The 22456-nt window shown below is 40.1% G+C and overlaps 1 protein-coding gene across 1 annotated transcript; it reads left to right on the top strand.

The window, feature by feature from the left end:
* The first annotated feature begins 21223 nt into the window (after positions 1-21223).
* On the top strand, positions 21224-22081 carry LOC138936985 (uncharacterized protein PF3D7_1120000-like). Its single transcript, XM_070302825.1, has one exon. The coding sequence runs from the start codon at positions 21224-21226 to the stop codon at positions 22079-22081; it is 858 nt and encodes a 285-aa protein (XP_070158926.1).
* The last annotated feature ends 375 nt before the right edge of the window (positions 22082-22456 follow it).

Here is a 22456-nt window from a genome sequence, read left to right as displayed (position 1 = left end):
TAATACAATATGTATAATAAAATATGTATAATAAAATATGTATAATAAAATATGTATAATAAAATATATATAATAAAATATGTATAATAAAATATGTATAATAAAATATGTATAATAAAAAATATTTGCTCCTTCTGAAACAGAAAAGAAATTTTATTAGTATACCAATTTAATATTTAATATATTACGAATCTTAAAAAGATACTCGCGATTAATTTTTCGGTTTCTTGCTCGGAGGCTCGTCCCGCTGTTCTTCCGCCGCGTCTTCCTCGTAGGACTCGTCCCACGGTTTTTCCGCCGCGTCTTCCTCGTAGGGCTCGAACCCGAAGAGACGTCTCAGATCTAGGTGGAGACCGTCGGGGCCGTTGTCCTCTCACACGTCCTCGCGGAGCTCGCGTTCGTATCGCCGCATCATTCGCGCGTGTCATCGGTGTTCGAAATTTAAAAATCCAGGAATCTGGATGTCTCTCTTATAGTTATACTATAAATTAAATCGAATCATAATATAATATAAAACATAATTTTAATATAAAACATAATTTTACTATAAAATAAATATTACTCTTTGAAATACTACGAGATTTAACAGAGCTCTCAATAGCCCCATTACCAGATCCTCCGCCCACCACGCTGCGTTGTATTGACATCGACACAGAACCAATTCAATAAGCGACGGCATTTTAAATACGCTTTTATTCGACTACTTCGCAAACAGTCGGATGCTTTCTGACCAACATCGGTATAAACGTTTTAAAATAGGAGATGCGCGAGCTATTATCGTAAGGAAGGATACGCGGCCGCGATAAAGGAAAAACGCGGTTTGTTCGTATAGCGTGTATTTTGCGACAGTATGACTAATACATTCATGATTAAATTTATAGATTATATAATTGATTCGATACATTATATATAAATCTTAAATTTATAGATTATATATAATATACAATAATTCAATATAATTTATAATACAAATGAATAGATATAAAGTAATATAATATAGAATCAATCGCACATATCGCGTAAATGATCGCGCCGCTCGAACCACCAATCGTGCAGTTCGCACGCGCTCTAACGCGCAATTCTTCGCGTGATATCCGCAGCGAAAGGCCCGCGAAGCGTTCAGAGTCTCCAGACTCGATGTCCTCGTAATCGGCGTCGATGGTCTCGACGGAGACGACTACGTCGCGATCGTCGGCGATGTTTCCCAAGATCTCGATCAGCCACTTCTTCTTCTCGTGACCTTTGACGTAGATCCGCACCGTCGAATCGGGGCTAGATCCTCGACACACGGCATCTCGAATGTGTCTCTTCATCGACCCGTAATTCACGTGTCCATCGTTCCACTTCAGCTGGTGATGATTCGATGTCAGCCAACACGCTCGCGATTTTTCCGCTCTCGTGAGCAGATCCCACGACATCGGCGGGCGAAAGATGTGATGCGTCAATTCCGCGCCATTTCTTAACACGGCTACTTCTTTCGCGACGAATCTCTCGTTAACTACGAAATCTAGAAGATCGACGAAGATCGGCGCGTCTATCGTCGTTGTTAGCGGTACTCGAAGTGTCCCCTCCTAGATTTCTTCTTAAGCGCTTTATTCTCTCTCCATACTTTTTCGAATATTGTCGCGCTTACACGATTCTGCGCACGACGTTGGTGAGCGAATTGTACCCTACCACTCGATCGTGAATGATAAGACAGTAGGCTGTGATGTTAGAGGGGATGTTCTCCTTGCAGTCGAACTCTACGCGAACGTCCACGGTGGCGCTCTTGATCGACTCGTTCTGTCGAGAACAGTCGATGACTACGAGTGGGCCGTGGGCTAAAAATTTATTTAGATTTAAGAGCGCTTCGTCGATGTCGCATCCGTAGTACGTTCTTCGAAATTTCGAGTACATGTCGTATAATACGGCGACTTTGCGCTTATCGAAATCTAGATTCATGTCGTCGTAAGGATAAAAATCGGAATTAAGATACAGCTTGACATTAGTCAGTTTGCAATCGTCGAATAAAGAAGGCTCCTCGAACAGAACGTTCTTCTTTCCGGATTGTAGCGCAAAGATAACGTATCGCGGTTTCTCGAGCTGCGTCGCCGCTTTGACGGCCTACGAATGTTTGGTCGTGCTCTGTAAAAGCGGAAACTTGTAGAGATCCCACGAGCGAAAAGCGACGCTCATGTATCGTCCGCTATCCAACGTGCGCAATAATCTTAATTTATTAACGTCGTTTAATACTATATGAGGCATTCGCCATTGTATTTTTAACAAAACGATTTTAGGTTCTTGCGTTTCACGCGATATAATGCAATTGTTATCGTTGCGTGCTTGTATTAGAATAAGTTCGTGCCGCGCGTTGATCACAACCCGCTTGTGATCTTCGCGAAAACCTAATAGCACGTTGAAAGGTACGCAAAAGTTAAAATCGCCGATCGACAAGTGAGTTGTCGCCGATAAGTCCCATCCGGCGTTTTTTAATATTTTGCCTCTCTCGACCGTCAGCGACGCGTAATTCTTGATCGTGCTCGTTATTCCGACGTTTCTGCTTCGATCGATTTCCACGCCGTCGAGCTCGTAACGAATCTCTTCGAACATAAACGCCGCGCAATTGTTCACTAGTCTCGTCACTGACGCGACTTCCTTTTGCGCGCTCGGCGCCTCTTTCGACTCGAGTCTGCCCTCGACGTAGAGAAAACTGTCGCAAGGTAACGTATACAAATCCTGCTGTTGTATAGGAATTCGTATCTCGTCGCTATTCCTGAACGTGGTATTGGCATAAGGGTTGTACGTGTGAGCCTCGATCTTGACGATGCGATCGTCGAAGACCGGCTCTCCGCCGATGTTTAGAATGTCGCACATTCCGCTTTTACGGAGAAGCGGTCCTCGGCACGACGAAGCCCAAGGAGCGCAGGAAAACCGCGTTGGCGACGGTCAGTCTTCCTTCCTTCTTCCTTCTCTTTTTCGCGTCTAGAGGCGACACGACAGCGACGACGGGCGTGTTTCTCGCGTTCGACCCGTTCACTACGAGTATCGCGCGCCTCTCTATCGTTTTCGCTGCAGACGAATCGTGATCTCCTCGCCGCGAAAATCGATCAGTCTTCCGTTCTGATCCACAACGCGCACGTTTATATCGGTAATGGTCCGCGCGATGATCGGGAAGTAAATGATCTGCGTCGGGATCTCCGACACTTTATATCCGGGTGGAACATTAGGCGCGAACTCGTGTATAGTTTGCGCGGATTTGTCGTTGTGATACGCCCCTATCGTGACGTTGCACTCTACCCGAATGAGGTTAATGGCTTATTAATATTTATCGGCTTATCGGACGCGTACCATTTATTCGATTGTAACACGTGAGACGAGAAACCCAGTAGCAAACCGATATAATCGGGTTTTGTGAAATTTACTCGATACGCGCACTTAATCTCGCTTCTCATAGTGTTATCGTTACCGCGAAGCGTTATAGAACTTTCACTCTTATCACCATTCTCATCGTCTTCGAAATAGTCGTCGCCAACATTGTATATGTAATCGTCATCGCTTGTTTCCGGTTCCTCGTTTTCGCACTCTCGCCTCTCCTCTCTCGCTCTTCGTTTATGGCAAATCGCCGCTCTTAGATACGCGCTTATAGCGTTTAACTCGTAAGATCCCACCGGAATCGTGATAACCTCGTCGTTATCATTGAAGTAAAATTTATTATTCGCGGAATTTACATTTGGTATCGTATTATAAGTTTTGAAATTGGTTAAACCTAACTCGTAATCGTCGTCGTTTAAATCAAGAGGCGGAAAATAACTCGCCGCGAAAACGCTGCTTCGTCCGGAAAGAGTGAGAGTCAGCGACATGATCGGCGAGAGCGATCGAACTGCGCTCGATCGATGAACGACGGTCGATATTATAGTCGACGATTCCTCCAATCGACTCCTCGGAGAAATCGAAGACTCAATTGTCCGCAGATATTCTGATCGCGCGTCTGCTTGGAGCGACGATTGTACCAGATGTTCGCGTCGCGCCCGAGGTAACGCGCGAGTTCGCGCGGAGGACGAAGATTGCCGAAACCGTCGTAGTAAATCACGTCGCCCCCTTTCTTCGCGTACGCTACCCAATGAGTACCTGGTCCGGACGCGTCGTCTAAATTCACAATGCCACTCTCGTCGCGGCGCGCCCACGACGGAAGCGCTTTGCGCATAAACACGCCTCTAAAGTGAGGCACGCGCGACAGTATCGCCGCGCGATTTAACTGTTCGTTCGTCGTTGCTCCGACGGATGGAAGAATCTCTAGCGTCTGTTTACGCGAAGTTTTTTTTAGCGTTTCCTCTTCGTCTCGTCGCGGACGCGCCACTCCCGCGTTTGTACGGAGCGAGATATAAACCGCGACCCTCCATCGCGCGATCGTGGCGCTGCAGCTCCTCCAGCTGTTGTCGCGCCGCTTTGCGATCGTTCACCGCTTTCGCGATTCCCGCTGCTTCTCCAGCTAAAGAACCGAGAGCTCCCAATAACGGCAGTAGGGGTAAGAAGCCGCCGCGTTTCGCTATCGGAAGCGTTCTTTTCCTCGTAGCGGTCGTTTTCCTTTTGCTCTTCCTTCTCTTGGTTTTCGTCGCACCCATTCCGAGTTTCATCTTCGATTTCATAGCTATCCATACAGCCGCCGTGGCGGCTCTCTCGCCGAGAGTCGAGTCTCTCGCCGCAACACGCTCGCGCGCTCTCTCGGCAAACGCGCGGCGTGTCGATCGGTGAGCTCGCCGCTTCGCGAGTACGCGACGTCGTGCTCGCGGCAGGCCGCGTCCAGAGGATTGACGCCTCGATTGCCTCGCGCGAGTCGTTTCGCGAGACGGATACCCAGCCCGCAAAATTGATATCTGGGTATATGTAGTTCGAAGGGGAGCGCGTTTATCGCTCTGTTCAATAAGCCGGCGCCGCCGATATCACCGCTCACACCGTACCGCCGTTTCGCGAATTGCATTCGCCGCAATCTTTAAGGAGCGGCGCCGGACCGTCGATGTGCGTTCGTTGCCAGGGACGATTGTAATGTTCCAGACATCGACGGTAGCGCCGCACTTCCGGATCCACTCATATATTCGGGCAGTTTCTCCCACAATCGTTCCACATAACGACCGAAGTGCTTTAGCAAAATTATTTTCGGGATAAACCGCAACTGATCGGGGGTGAAATCGAGAATATCGTCACCGTCTATTTGTAAGCTAAACATCTCGATTCACCGCGCACGATTCACTACTGCGCGATCGGTGGCGATTTATTCGTATATAAATAAAAAGGTCTCGCCCCGCTTCGCGCGAGTGCATCGCGCACGCGCGCGGCGAGAGAAATGCGCTTCGTGCAGCAGCCGATCGCGATAAAGGTGACGAACCTCGATAATAGGGCCCGACCGTCGGAGGAAGCGCGCAAACACGGTCGTCTATTACCGAGCGCTATTCGCTGCGTCATTTGTGGCCCCTCTAGTTGCGGTAAAACGAACGCGTTGATAGGTTTGTTGGAGAGCCCGCATGGCGTACGCTTCGAGAACGTTTACGTTTACTCGAAGTCGTTGCAGCAGCCTAAATATCAATATTTAGAGAATTTATTAACGCCGATGGAAGATATAGGTTATTTCACATTTTCTAATAACTCTGACGTTATTCCGCCCAGCGAAGCGCTCCCCAATTCGATATTCGTGTTCGACGACGTAGCGTGCGACAAACAGAATACTATTAGAGAGTACTTTGCTATGGGTCGACACACGAACGTCGATTGTTTCTATCTATGCCAAACGTACGCTAAAATACCGAAGCATTTGATTCGAGATAACGTGAATCTGTTGATTCTCTTTAAACAGGACGGCACTAATTTCGCGTAAAACGTGAACACGAATATGTCATACGAGAATTTTCACGCGCTATGTCGCGCGTGTTGGCAATACAAGTATGGTTTCTTAGTGATCGACAAAGCTAGCGCGCTTCGCGCCAGCAGATACAGACGAGGGTTTAACGACTTCGCTGTACCGTAGAGCGATCAGTCGTCGCGGATACGTCAAACGCACCGATCGCTCTCTTCGCGAGCGAGAAGAATCGATTCGTTAGTCGCAATGGTCTCCACGGATATCGGTGAACGCGAGAAGACGGCGAAAGAGATCGCTAAGACGCGCGCGTCGATTCGTAAAAAACACAGCGTTAAAGACCAGCAAAATGGAAAACGAGATCGCGATAGAGAGCCGTTTCAAGCCGATCGTCGAACCTTTGCGGCGCATCGCCGAACACGCCGAGCGAGACGAGATTAAACGCGAGACGATAAAGCGAGACGCGATCGACGCCTCGCCCGCGACGACGAGCGTCGAGGAAAAATGGAAGGAGAAAGCGCTGACTCCCGTTTGGAAAAAACCTAAGGCGAAACGAATACGAGCGCGACGATGATTGAACGCTGTGTCTACTCCGTTAAACGAGTATCCCGTCGAGAGAGATCCATTCGCACGAGACGAAACCGAAGTGGAAGCGTTCAAATCCGAGAATCTCGAGTCGCCCTCGACGCTCGAAATACCCGTTAGACAAACTTCACGAATTTCTCAACGTCGCGAAATGTCGCACGGTCGGCTACGACCGTTGGGGCGAAAGTATATGGGGGAGAAGCGCCGAACGAGATCGATCACGTTTACGGGGTCTACATCAGCGCGAAAGGCGCGATGCTCGGCGATAAGCGATTCGACGTAGACGCGAATGATTCCATACTCATAGATGAGATTAAATACATCGGTACTCCCGGTTTGTACGAATTAATCTTTATGAAAACGCCCGATAGTCTCATATATACAGAAAAGGATAAATTAACGTACAAAAGTATATTGTTAATAACAAACACTTATAGACGCGATCATGGCGCTAGAAAATCTGTCTTAGGTAATAAAGGATACAAATACAAATTCGTTATCGCTCCGCTTATCCACGGCAGCGGCGCGAAAAAGATGGGCGCGGGTCGCGTACCGTCGACCATGCGAGTCACGAACAATAGAATCGATTACGTTCATTGGGATGATCCGAACGAATTAGTGGATCGTCTGCGATTGCTGGACGCTTCGCGTCGAGCCGGCAACAACGCTTACGAAAACGAGATTCTATCGATAATCGAAGAGCTTCGCGATACGGGAGCGGTCGTATAAATCAAACCGTTGCGTCGACGACCGTCGCAGTCGTACGCGGGATTCGCGATGTCCGTGAGCAAATTCGGCACACCTCTAAGAAACCGAGGCTACGACGCGAGAACCGGAAGACTACGTTCGGCTATCGAGTCTCTGCAAAATTACGTGCGCGATAATGCGCTGTGTCTAAGCTCTTCCATCGAGTACGACGCGAGAGAGCGCAAGATAAAACGCCTGGCTCAACCTGAGGAGGACACCGACGCGACGAGCAAATGCTACGTCGAGGGAATCGCATCGCAATTGAGAAAAGACGCGAACGAGGCGGGGCAGGACGTCATCCTACTGTTCACGAGACTCGCCCAGCTCGATAACGCTCTGGGTAAACGAATAGACGTCGCGGAGAGTTTCGTTTCCGGGATAAAAGCGCGCGACGACGCTCTGAGTAAACGAATAGACGCCATGGAAAATTCCGTTTCGAGAACAGAAGCGAGCGCTAACGCTCTAGGTAAACGGATCGATGCTTTGGATAAACGAATCAACGGTTTAAGCGATCGGATCGATGCCGCGAAAAATACGATATCGCTCAACGCGGCGGAATCCTCGACGAGAAGCGCGAGCAATCATAAAATACTGTTCAATCAGGGTAAAATAATACAGGAACTAACCCAAAAATCGCTCGTCGCGGCGAATTTCGCGGCAAAATCCGAGACGAAGATACGAAAATTGGAAAATTCAACGTCGCGATTGAAGAGAGACGCGGACAAGCTATCGGGAAGAATGAGGGAACTGAAGATTCGCGGGAGCGGCGAGCCGCTCGAGAGAGAGAGATCCCGCCCAACTTTATTCTCGAGAGAAAAAGGAGAGAATTATGAGCGCCGAAAAACGAAGACTAGTCGAGGAGTTGCACGCGCCCGCGAGAAGAAACTTCCCGCGTCGTCGCGTCGCGGTGCGCGGGTACGACGACCTGTGGCAGGCGGATGTGGTCGAGATGCGTCCTTACGCGAGACTCAACAAAGGTCACAACTACATACCATTATCGATGCGTTAAGCAAATACGCGTGGGCTGTACCGCTTAAGAGCAAGAACGCGAACGAGGTTACCCGAGCGTTATCTAAGATAGTGCGCGACTCTAAGCGGTGTCCAAAAAATCTGCAGACCGACAAAGGAAAGGAATTCTACAACGCTGAGGTGCGAAAGTTCGCGGAGAAGCTCGGAATGAATCATTACTCGACGTACTCGGTGATGAAGGCATCGATCGTCGAACGATTCAATTGCACGCTCAAAAACTCTATGTGGAAGTACTTCACGCTGAATGGAACGTACAAGTGGATCGACGTGTTACCTCGATTCGTCAAGGAGTACAATACGCGAAAACATCGCGCTATAGGTATGAGACCCGTCGATGTTACTCCAGCGATCGCCGATAAACTTTTAAATACTGTGTACAGCAATATAAAGATTGCGGCTCCGGCAAAATTCAAAGTAGCCGATCCGGTACGCGTCAGCAAATTTAAAACGATCTTCGAGGAAGGCTTCACACCCAACTGGACTACTGAGATTTTTCGAATAACTAAGATACAACGGACTAATCCCGTAACGTATCTGTTGAAGGATTAGCGCGGCGAGCCGATCGCCGGAAGATTCTACGAATACGAGTTGCTGCGCGTCGGCGATCCTGACGTGTATCTCGTGGAAAAGGTGCTGCGTCGAAGGGGCAACGAGGTTTACGTGAAATGGCTAGGAATGGACAAGTCGCACAATTCTTGGATAAATAAAACAGCTGTATTATGATAAAAATGTATTTTTATTAAATAAAACTACATATATTAAATAAAATTATTCATTAGAAAAATAAAAATTATCGCGGGCTCTTTGCGCTATCTTTCTCGCGTTTCATACGGATTCTTTCTCGCTTTCTATGCGAGTTCTTTCTCGCGCCGCTACGTGGCCGCCGTATCCTGCGTTCTCTCTTTCGAGCTTTATATGTACTCTTTCTCGCGCCCTATATAAATACTCTGTCGCGTCGCTATGCTAACGTCGTAACTCGCATTAACATTTTTTCACGTTGCTCTATATAAAATACTTCCGAGAGCATAATAGAAGAATCATGAAAATGTCTGATCAGTCCTATTTGTGATAGATTTTGACGTACATCCGATAAACTATTCTAGCTCAAGATTTGTGAATAAATCTTTAGCAAGAATGAAAAGTTATTCTAGCTCTACAAATCTTGAGCTAGAATAGTTTGTCGGATCTGACTTAAAATGCATTATAGATAGGACTGGGAGGTTTCCGCGATTTTTTATAATGTAGAAATACTCGGCCCGCCTTTGTTATTTTTCGAAGTATTTTATTAAAGTAAACTATATTAAACGCGAATATTTATTACATTCTCGGATATATAAATTATATTATTTATAAAAAACAAATTATATTATTCGCGCAAATCGCGCGTTCTTCGCGACGATTCGTAGAACGTCCATTAATGTTCCGAATCTCGAAATTCCAAGTCGAAGAATACAAGCCAGTGATGTAAAACTTGTATTCTTTGATTTGAAATTTAGAGATATCAATTGAGATATCAGTCGAAATGAGTAATCCTTTCCTTGACACGGAAACGTTGAAATTCGACAACAAGGGTTAAAAGTACAATAACCTGTGTTATTATCTATATAATAATCTATATCATTTATACAATAATCTATATCATTTATAAAATAAACTGTTGTTATTTATAAAATAAACTGTTATATAATACAAACGATAAACTATCAAAGTTTAAACATTTTAAAAAGCGCCCTCGAAAGTGCAATAGATAGAATGGCGAACGCGCGTCTCGCAAAATTACGAAGCACTCGCGAAAAAACGCGCGATCTCGCGAGTTCGATCTTCGCGTTCGTTTATAAATATTCTCGCGAGACATGCGCTCGTTATTCTCTTATATCGCGCTCTCGGAGTATTTTATTAAACGCGAATAATATTTATTACATTCTCGATATACGTTTTTCTCGCTTCTTACAGCGGTATTTTATAATGCCCCCACGGTAAAGTATCCGTAGTTCCTGATATCGCGTATCGCTTGTCATCATACGGACTGAGCGCGTCCTTCAATTCCGACATCGTATACACCTCGTGTAATCTGCGATTATCAATAAGCGCAAAGAAGATATGACAGCGTACACAAGTCAAGAATACTACGACATGCTGATGGCACTTGGCGAATGTCACGGGCAGCAGAACCATGCTGCAAGAAGATACGCCGAATTGTATCCAAACCGAAGACATCCATCGAATCATGTCATATTTGCAGCAGCTCAAAGATTTTACGATACTGGCAATGTCCTGCCGAACAAATACGACACTGGGAGAGATCGCTACGTTAGAAACGTACGAAACACGGAGAGAGTCATACGTGCTTTCAAGGATAATCCCGAAACGAGTATTCGGATAGTTGCTCGAAAACATGATTTATCTTATGCAACCGTACAAAGAATATTAAAACAAGAAAAGTTGCACGCGTTTCATTATACACGAGTGCAACATTTACGATTAGCAGATTACCCCGCAAGACGAACGTTTTGCGAAAATTTTTTGCAAAACCGATCGAGATTCCAGATATTCCTCTCGTATGATATTCAGCGATGAATCGCTATTTACACAGGAAGGAATTTTTAATGTGCATAATATGCACTTTTGGAGCGAGAAAAATCCCAGTCACGCGACTTCGAAATTTTCAAACTCATTAGAAGATTAACATGAGGGCTGGAATAAGAGGCACTGAAATACTTGGTTCAGTTATTCTTCCAGATATTTTAACTGGAAGAACTTACATCGATTTCTTAACAGAAAGTCTACCAGATTTTCTAGAAGATATGCCATTATTTGAAAAAAACGAAATTGTCTTTTAACAAGACGGTGCTGAGCCACACAATGCCAGGATCGTTACAAATTATTTAAACGAGCATTTTCCCGGACGCTGGATGGATCGATACGGCCCGATACGTTGGCCCGCAAGATCTCTGGATCTCAATCCTCTGGATTTCTTCTTATGGAGATATTGTAAGGAAGTAATTTATAAAACGCTTTCCGAAAATACCGAAGAGCTTGAGACAAGATTACGACATGCTATCTGACAATGACATATCGACGAAGAAGTAATGGAGAACATCCAAAGAAATTTATTAAAACGCATGAGAGCTTGCATTAGGATGAATGGCGGGCATCTGCACTAAATTTTTTTTTTATCGATCCGCTCTTTTCAAAGTGACCAATACATTTTAACGTTGGAACATCTAATTTGAGCAGAATAAAAATAAATTTTCCCAAGTGTAATTTATTAATTACATTATTCTTGCGATTTTGTGATTGATTGAAACTTTCGCATCGTGAATGCAATAATTTCGAAAACGTAATAACTTATAATACATGCTTTTTAAAATAATAGTTATTTATTATAATTAGAAATAGTTATTAATTATGATAAATAATTAATTTTTTTAAGGACGTTTCCGTTTCATATTTTCTGCCGCATTCGTAATGCGAAAGTTTTAGAAGATAGTTCGTCTTATCTCGCGTCAATCACGCGCCACACGCACGTCGTAACTGGCACGGTACATGGTACATGTCGCGTTTCTCGCGTCGCTAGGCAATATAACAATGTGATCGCGCAGTCTCCGCGGTCCGTCGCTAAATAATAATTGTGCAGCAGTTAACGACAATACGTAGTATGAAGATTCGCTACTCTGTGAGTGAACAGGTGAGTGAATGAGTGCGTGAATGAGTGATCGAATGAGAGAGTATATGAGTGTTGTGTAAAAGAGAGAAAGAGAGCGAGAAAAAAGTGTATGCGTACGTGCGTGCGTGTGTATAAACGTCTCTCCCTTATTCCCTCCTTCCCTTTCTCTTCCTCTCTCTCTCTCTCTCTCTCTCTCTCTCAGTGGAGAAGACGTGTCAAACATCGCTCTGCAAAAGTAATAACTTTTAAACGGTTAAATAGTTACGGGGAGTGATAGAAAGTTATTCAAGTCATAACGGCATAGACTGGCATTAGCCATGAGTGTTATCTAGCCGGGATATGCTGATTTGTGGGCGTGCATTTGCAGAAGTGCATTTCCTGTCTGGGACACTAAAGTCTCACACGACAGGTAGACATTAAAGGTGGACACAAAAGTGCTGACGTGTGACAGTGGAACAGAGGTGACTGATCGCTTACGCTGATATTAGCGGTTTCGGCCGATAATTATCGGCATGGACAATGAATATGCTGAATATCGATGCTCGGCATGTAAAAAGACAATAAAAAATCAGGTGGTGACATGCAAGTCTTGCTATCTGGTGAATCGTATTAAGCTGTTTTCCCATCCAGGATGTGTAAACAAGCATAGGATTTACGATAAAAATCAAGAATTGGTACCGTGTTTTGGCCCATTTGACAGATTTACAATTGAAAGTGAAGCAGACATGAAGAAGGCATCGGCAGTGGCCGGGGGCGGCAGGGACAAGCTAGGATCTACAGGATCTACAGATTCGTTTACGATGCTAAGTAGTGGAAATAGAATATCAGGAGCGAGTGGATCATCGATTAGTGACGTAAAAATAGATTGGCTGGTAAAAATTGTAAAAGAAATAAAAGATGAAACAGCATGTAAGAAGGAAATTAAAATGATGGTCAAGGAAATACTTCGAGAAGAATTGGGAAATGTTAAGCAGGAACTGCTAGAAGAGTTGAAAAGAATGATACAGGGAGAAGTAGGTGGATCAACAGGAGGAATACAAAGGAGTTATAGTGAAGCGGTTAAAGAGAAAAAGAAAGAGAATGTTATAATTATCAAACCCAAGATTCAACAAAAGAGTAAAGTTACAAAAAAATTGATAAAAGAAAAGATAGATATCAAAAACATGACGATGGGAATAACGAAGCTAAAAAAAGGAAGCAAGGGGACAGTGATCATGGGTTGTGAAACTGGAGAAGAAATGAAAACGTTGAAAGCCACAGTGCAGGACAAACTAGGAGAAAATTTCAAAGTTACGGAATCACCGCAGATGAGGCCTAAAATAAAAATTATCAATGTCAGCGAAGAAGAAATGAGATTGGATGATGATGACTTAATAACTACAATCAAGAAGCAGAATAGAATTGATGCAATAAATGATGGATTCCAAATGCGAATAGTGAAGAAAATAGTTAAAGAAAAAAGAAATGATAATAATCAACTTAGAAGAAAAGAAAAAAAAGAAGGTTCGATAATAATTGAAGTAGATGAAGAAACGCATGAATTGATGTTGAAAAAAAGAGAAACTAAATGTAGGATGGAGAAAATGTCCTATATTCAATCATATTAATGTTAAAAGATGCTTTAAATGCTGGGGATACTATCATATTGGAAAAAATTGTACGCGAGATGAAACATGCCATAAATGTGCGGGAAATCATAAAGCAATTGAATGTACGGCAACAAAGAAAAAATGTGTAAATTGTATGTTTAAAATTCGAACATACAGCCTGAAGATAAGTGATGAACACGACGCCCTTAGCCCAGAATGTCCAACATTTAAAAGGGCGATACAGGAGGAGAAGAGAAGAGCCGGCTGGGAAGATGCGAAATAGTAACTACAGAAGGAAGCAGAAATAATATTGTATACAAACGCGCAAAGTTTGATGGCGCATAAAGATGAGATACAACATCAGATTATGAAGAAAGTAAATCCGGCATTTATAGCGTTATCAGAGACAAGATTGACTGCTGAAATTGAAGACAGTGAAGTGAACGTACCAGGTTATAGTATAATTAGATGCGATGCTGAAAATAGAAATACAGGAGGGGTTGTTTTATATATAAGGGATGCTGTTAAATATGAAATAGTATTAGTAAAAAAATTAGAATCGAATTGTTGGTGCTGCGATTGAGGTAAAAGAAAAATTGTATAGAGGAATAATAATGGTAATATATCATTCACCGAGTGCATCGCATGGTGATTTCATGGAGGATATAATAGAAGAGTTAATAATACGGGGAGAATGTATGGTAATAGGAAACTTTAATATAGATATTATGTTAGATTCGTTTTATACAAGGAAGTTACAAACGACAATGTTGTGCTTAGGCATGAAACAATATGTAAATAAACCGACGAGAATTACGAAAGATAGTAAAACAATTATAGATTTAATTTTTGCTAATAATAAAATAAAAATGCAGGTAATGCATGAACCTAAAATAACGGACCATGCGTGGCTAAAAGTTGAACTGAATGCGAATAAATTTGATAATAAATACAGAGAACTTAGTGTTAGGAATTATAGAGAGTTTAATATAGATGAATTTATTAAATTAGTGGAAAATAATTTAGAGAAAAACCAAAATATGAATATCAGTGTGAGAGCGAAGAAATTTGTTGATAGTATAGTAAATGCGTTGGACGCTACAGCACCTAGAAAAAATTTTAGAATTCCGAGAATATGGGAAGGGAAAAAGTGGTTTTCGGATGAAATAAGAGAAGCAGCGGCTAAAAGGGATGAGGCATATAGGAAGGCATTGTATGTTGACACGGAATAAAATTGGTTGCAATTTAAAATTGAAAGAAATACAGTAGTTAAATTAATTAAGACAAAGAAGAAAGAATATTATGAAAATATGATAGATCTTAATAAAGAAAATCCTACATCTATGTGCAAAACACTAAAAGAAATAATTAGAGGCGAACCAGGAGGTAAGAGGGAAGTAGAGAATATAGATTTTGAAATATTAGACAGCACTGAAGGATGCAATATAGCAGATAAATTTAATTTATATTATATACAATATTAATAGTATAGTAAAATCTATAAATGGGAGTAAAACTGGGAATGCATGTAAAAAAATTATTTACGTTATTGAAAACGAGGGAATTATGGAAAATTTTGAAATGATTAGTATAGAGCATTTACAGGAAATTGTTATGAGACTACGGAAAAAGAAAGGTACAGAGGAGGGAATAACTAGCGATATATTAAAGGCAGTATATTGCGTAATAAAAAAGGAATTTGTTGATATAATAAATAATTCTTTGAAGGAAGGTTGCTGTCCAAAAGGTTGGAAAACGTCTACAATAATACCGATCCCAAAAATAGAAAAAGCTAGAAAAGCAAGTGAATTTAGGCCTATAAATATGTTACCAATATTTGAAAAAGTGTTAGAATTAGTAGTTAAAAAGCAAATTGAAACGTATTTGGAAGATAATTGTACCATATTATAACAGTACATCAGTCGGGCTTTAGAAAACAGTATTCGTGTGAAACAGCGATTCAAACAGTCATTGATGAATGGAAATTGATAGTTAGTGAGGCAAAAATGGTAGGGGTAATTTTCATGGATCTTAAGCGAGCCTTTGAAACAATAGATAGAGAAAGATTATTAGAGAAATTATATCAATATGGAATTAGGGGAATGGTTATAGAATGGTTAAGATCATATTTAAAGGATAGAACACAGCAGGTTCAATTTAATAATAAATGGTCTAAATTAATGACCACAGAATATGGAGTACCGATAAGGATCTGTATTAGGACTTTTATTATTTATAGTATATATAAATGATATAATAAAAATCTGTCCAGAAGGATGTAGTATAAAAATGTTTGCAGATGATACGTTAATATATGTAACTGGAGAAAGCAGCGCGGAATTAGAGGGCAAAATGAATATGGCATTTACTATAGTAGAAGAGTGGATGAATATAAATAAGTTAAAAATGAATGCAGGAAAAACGAAATATATGATTGTTAGAAGTATAAAAAAAGAACTGCGAGGTAATATAACATTGAAATGTTTGGATAGAACTGAGATTGAACGTGTGGAAATAATGAAATACCTAGGCATAATTATTGACGATAGACTACGATTTAAGGACCACTGTGATTAAATGCTAAAGAAAATAGGGAAAAAAACGAGTTTTTTGAATAGAATAGGTAATTATATATCGGCATACACTAGATGTATTGTATATAAGACAATTATAGCACCTCACTTTGAGTATTGTGCGACGCTGTTAATTGATATGGGAGAAACACAGCTGAGTAAATTGCAAAAAGCACAAAACCGAGCCATGAGGATCATATTGCAATGTGATAGACATACCAAAGTGGAGCGTATGCTGCAAGCGCTGCAGTTTATGTCCATAAAACAGAGGCTATATTATAATGTGTGTATATTTATTTTTAAGATTTTAAGGAACATGTTACCGGAGCAATTAAGAAATAGGTTAGAAATTGTGGGAAATGAGAGTGAAAGGCAAACACGACAAGCTGGGGATATTGCAATAAAATATCGCAGAACAAGGAGTGCGCAAAAGAGTATGTTTTACGAAGGAATGAAAATGTATAACGCCTTGCCAGCTGAAATAAAGCGGAATGAAAGAATTGTGCCGTTTAAGCGAATGTTAAAGGAGTATATTGTAATTAATGCAAACTAGATTTGTATTACAAATAGCTGAGAAAGCTAATAAAGATCAATCAATCAATCAATCCCTCTCTCTCCCTTCTCTCTCTATCTCCCTCCCTCCCTCCTTCACCCTCCCCCCTCTCTCTCTATCTGTCTCTTCTTTCTTTTTACGCACACACTCTGCCATACACACATCGCGTGTAGCAAGCTGATTGCAGCGTCCGACGAGCGGCGATCCGGAACAACTTTTGCTAAAGTATCGTTATTTTAAGAAATACGTATTCCTGACGTAATTCTAAGACATTTTCTTCTTTGCCAAAATGTTATTTAAAGCATAATTTTATGTTATAAGATAAAATAATTAGCGACTCATGTGATGGTAATCACGCGTCGGACGGTCAGCTACGGCGCGTTGCGTCGCTCCTGCTTGTCTTCTGTACTCGACGCGTGATTTGCTAACTATTTTTGCATATAACTCAAAAATTAAGCTTCAATTCGAATTTTGTTAAAGGAAAAATTGTCTTAGAATTGTATCAGGAATACGTCATTTTAAGGATAGAAGGTTGTTCTGAAACACCCTGTATTGGCACAATTTAACCTTGATAATTATTCTTATATTTCAAGGTTTTATCATATTTTGACACGCCTATTTTAATTCTGATATCAATGGATGATATCATCGCGAAGCAGCCGCACATTAGCGCTTGAAAATTCTATATTACGTTGCATTTTTACGTGTATTTGGTTAAATCTCCACCTGGGAGTGATGGCATCGCGAAGCAGCCGTATATCGGCGCTTGAATAAAAAAAATATCGTGTCAGCAATAATCTCCATTACATTGCAATTTTGCAACGCTAATACATATTTTAAATATGTTCAATACATTCAGTATTGCATCGACCACTTGTGTGAAAGGTTCATATAAAAGGGTATCTTACTGAAGGAAGCCGTATGAATTATTACATTCCGATTCAGGATGCTGACGAAATTTCACCGTGTAAGAAGAAGAAATGTAACAAGTAAGTTTAATTAACTTAAAGAATTTTATACTTTTAAATATTTTTACTTTTTAAATATTTTTATAAATAATATTTTATTATTTCTTAGCATTTCATCCGAGCCTCGTCGTGCGGTTCATATACTTGGAAGACAATACGCCTTAAGAGGATGCCGGAGCGACGGCCGAACTCCGATGGGTTAGCGCCCTCATCTAAACGTAACTAAAAATGTCGGTATACTACCAACGCTTTATAGTTACATTATCGATAGTATTACATTGAATAATTAGAGTCAGAGAGATATGCATCTTTGAGACAGAGCAATAAAATTCAAGCTTTTCGCGTTGTATTAAATATGTAGAGACAAAAAAAATGTTATATTTCTACTGCTCTATCTTGTACAAGAAATTTTAGAACACAGATGTCTGTGTCGCATACATATTTTGAACACAATTATATAACATTGTTCATATTGTCTCTTTTGATTTTGTTATGATGTGCATATATATATATATATATATATATATATATATATATATTTATATGTCAAGCGTATACTTAGAGACCCCTTAGATTTTAGTTATAAATGTGTGTAAGTGTAATACAACCTCAATAACATATCCCAATTTATAAACTTATTTATAAGTCAATAATTTTAAAATTATATAGGTTTCTTATATACAATGCATACTTTGAGGACTGAAATATATATATAATAAGCAAATACTTCGGAGACAATCCCAAAATTATGCGATTTACATATATGACGGAAAATTTTATCCTCTCCTCAAAACATGCGTTTAAATTTGAGGTCTTTCTTATATTAACAGTATACTTTCAGAATTAATATATATATATAATGAACAGATACTTCGGAGACAGTTCCCAAAATATGCGATTCTCCTATGTAATAGAAATTTTTATTCTATTCACAAAATATATATTTAAATTTAAAGTCTTCTTTATATTAATTTCTTACTTTGAGAAAATACGTATATAAATTTCTATTTTATATAGGAGTTGCATAATTTGGGATCTGTCTCCAAAGTATCCGTTTATTATTGTATATACATTTGTCCTTAAAGTATGCGGTAAATATATGAAAGATCTTATATATGTTGAATATCTCATATAAAATCCATAAAATAATTTATTAATGTATTCTAGAGGTAAAAATAGAGTAAAAAATTCTAATACAAAAATGTTGAGGCTGCAATAATTTTTGAGTTATAATTGATCAAAGTTTGCCAATGATACCGCAAAGAACTCGCGCGGTCAGGCTTGTAACTATACATACATGTTTTTTTTCAAGTCAGTGTGATATTAATTTTTGCGGCACAGCTGATTTTATTTTGTTGTTTGAAAAAATCAATAACAGATGACAGATCGGTACGCGTATGTTTAGTTATGGGTCGCATTAGTTTTATGCGATATCATTGGCAAATTTGATCGCTTATAATTCAAAAACTATTGCCTCAACATTTTTGTATTAAAATTTTTTACTTCACTTTTTAGAATGCATTAGTAAATTATTGTACGAAAGTTGTGCGACACTCTGTATAATAAACGAATATTTTGGAAACCGTTCCCATATTATGCGATTCTTATATATGATGGAAATTTATATTGTGTTCACAAAGTACGGATGAAGTTTGAACTTTTCTTTATATCAATTGCATATTTTGAGGATATATATATACAGGCTATTCGATAATTCGTGAATCACCTTTCACGTACATGTAAAGCGTGTTAAACTAAGTAGAAAAATTCTTTATTATCTTGTGATATTCGCAATAATTAATGAGACATAAATTAAAAATAATCAGCCAATTTGCGTGACTACAACCGCGCGTCGAGAAGAGACAGCTGACTCGAGGTTCAGCATGATGCGTTACTCGTACAGCTATTGTTTTTGTAAAGCGCTCCTCTCCGCTCTGTCGTGCACCAAGCAACTATGTAACATTAGACTGTTTTTATTTTGCCGCATGCTTATTAACGACGTAAGCCTAGATTGTCTTTTCTTATATTGGCACGAAGATTGGCTGATTTTCTTTAATTAATTTCTCATTAATTATTGCGAAAATCGCAAAATGATAGAGGTACTTTTCTCGGACACCCCTGTATATAAATTTCTATTTTATATAGGATTGTATAGGATTTGCATAATTTAGGACCTGTCTCCGAAGTATCCATTTATTATATTTATTTGTATATTTGCTCAAAGTTACGGTTAATATATGAAAAATCTTATATATATAATAAACGAATATTTTCTAGACAGTTCTCATATTAATAGGAAATTCTTATTCTCCATGAAATACACGTATTTAAACTTGAAATCTTCTTTATAATTAACTATATTCCGCATATTAAATTGAAATAATTGTTTACATCTAAGAGCTAGCGTGATATTAATTTTCTGCAAATAAATTATATTTATTTATTATCAAAACTAAAAACTTTTTTGTCATATCAATATTATTATTTAATTATTTTAATTTTTAATTTTTAAAATTTTAAATATGTACATGACATAATTTTATTTTGTACATTTTACATACTTCGGAATCATAAAATACGTCGAATAAGACTTAAGATAGCATATTTTATTATGCATGTTATAATTAAATTATTATTGGAATGATAATGATCATATTACCTTGCAATATTTTTTAATATGTTAGCTTGTTATAATATGTAATGTTTTTTTATCATTTCTTATTTTATATTGTGTTAAATATATACATCCAATTACTACTGTTTATATTTTCTTAGTCTATAACATAGAAATATTTTTATATTGCATTAAAGTATTCTATATATTATTGGTTTGGTATTAATGTATGAATAAACAGTAAATAATTAATATATATTTAAATCTAAATAAAAATTTGTTTTTAATTTAATAAATAAAAGTGTGTTATTAGTATTTTATTTATGTTAAGGATTAATGAAAGAAATTATACATCAAGAATGAAGTTGTAAAGAAAAATGTTTTAATAGCAATCTTAATTTAAATTTAAATATAACATTCTAATAGAACATTTTAATAAAAAAAATATTGCATGACATACAACAGTACATGACTTCCGTTTCCGGTACGTAGAGTGTGACACGTGTGTATGTGGAAGGTGCTGTTTGACGGTGGTTGAGAGGAGAATTAGAGGGGCGACGAGAGAGAAGGGTTGAGTGAGAGCGAGTGGAGGTGAAAGAGCGAGTGAGGGAGTGAAGGGAGAACTGGGAGTGAGAAGGGAAGGGAATAAAAGGGCATTTACGAGCTGGCGGTTAAGGGCGAGTGGGCACGGAGTATAGAATAGGTAGAGCGGTAGACGCGACGGAGCGCTAGGGAAACAGCGCGCGATAGGGAAAAGTGGGGGTAGCGCTAGTGAGCGGCAGAGCACGAAGCAAAGAGAGTAGATAGAGGGGAAACAAAGACAGTCAAATAGAGAAGAGAAGGAGAGTATAGGTAGAGAAAAGGAAACAAAACAAGAAGTGGAAAAAGGGAAACAAGGAGAGATAAGCAGGGGAGAATGGAGAAAGGTGGGATAAAACAATCGAAAGAGAGAAAAGGAAGTGTAGGAGATATATCAGAGTTTTTGAAGAAGAAGAGAGAGAGAGAGAGGATAAGGAAGGAGAGGAGTCTATTTTTAGATCAAGTAAAATCATAGTAAGATCACCAAAAGCAATGGGGGAGAGAAAGGAGGAGGATAGAGAGGGATGGGAGAGGCAATTGAGGGAGGAATTAAGAAAGGACATAATAACAGGGGTAAAATTGCTAGGAGAAGAGATAAGAGAGGATTTAAGAGAGATCAAAGATGGTTTAGTGGGGCAAGGAGAAGGGATAAAAAAGGAATTGGAAAAGATAAGGGAGGAATTTAGAGAGAGGGAGAGGGAATGGGAGGAAGAGAGAAGGGAAATGAGAGGAAGGATAGAAAATCTGGAAAGGAAATTAGAAAAATGGATAAAGGAAGGGAAAGAAAGAGTTGGAGAGGAGGGCAAGGAGGGAGCAGGGGTAGTAGGAGAAGGTGAATTAGAAACAAAAATAAAGGTAATAGAAAGAAAATTAGAGCGGAAGGAACGAGAGAATAGAAAGAGAAATATAGTAATTAGGAGAGTAGAAGTGGAAAAAGGAGACGTAAGAGGAAGAGTAGAAAAGATCTTGGAAATGCTAGGAGTAAATATAAAAATAGAGAGTGTGAAAAGAATTGGAATAATGACGGAAGGAGAGAGAGGAATGGCGGTAGTGACGTTAGGGAGCATGGAACAGAAAAGACAAGTTATGGAGAATAAGAAAAAGTTGAGGGGAAGAGAGGAAAGGATAGAGGATGATTTAACATGGGAGGAAAGAAAGGTTAGATGGAGGCTCAGGGAGATAGCCAGGAAAGAGGAAGGAGAAGGAAGGAGGGTACGGATAGGTAATGGGGGATTGCAAATAGATGGCAAATGGTGGAAATGGAATAAGGAAGAGGAAGTATTGAAAAGTGAAAGAGGGGAAGTGAAGGGGGAGAGAGTAGGTTATAGGAGAGAGAGACAGGGGGAATAAGGGGGAAGGTAGTTGAGAGGGGACTAGTAATAGAGACAGGGGAGAGGGAGGGGAGGACAAGTGGGAGAGTAATAAGGGGAGGGAAGGAGAGGAGAGGGGGAACAGAGAGACGTGGGGGGGCGGTAAGAAGGAAGAGATATGGAAGATGGCTTTCTGGAATGTAGCAGGTTTAAAAAACAAAGATAAGGGTTTTTGGGATAGGATTGGAGAGTGGGATGTCATAGTACTCATGGAGACATGGGTGGACGAGAAAGGATGGAGGGGAGTAAAAAACAAATTACAGAAGGGTTTTAAATGGGGGGTACAATACGCGAGTAGAAAGAATAAAAAAGGAAGAGCAATGGGAGGAATGATAATGGGGATAAGAAGGGAAAG

The sequence above is a fragment of the Polyergus mexicanus genome, unplaced genomic scaffold (assembly GCF_030449975.1).
Source record: "Polyergus mexicanus isolate NDT 795.1 unplaced genomic scaffold, iyPolMexi1.0 SCAF_10, whole genome shotgun sequence".
Classification (NCBI taxonomy): Eukaryota; Metazoa; Arthropoda; class Insecta; order Hymenoptera; family Formicidae; genus Polyergus; species Polyergus mexicanus.
The sequence above is the reverse complement of the archived record's forward strand: the minus strand, read 5'-3'. Positions and strand labels throughout refer to the sequence as shown.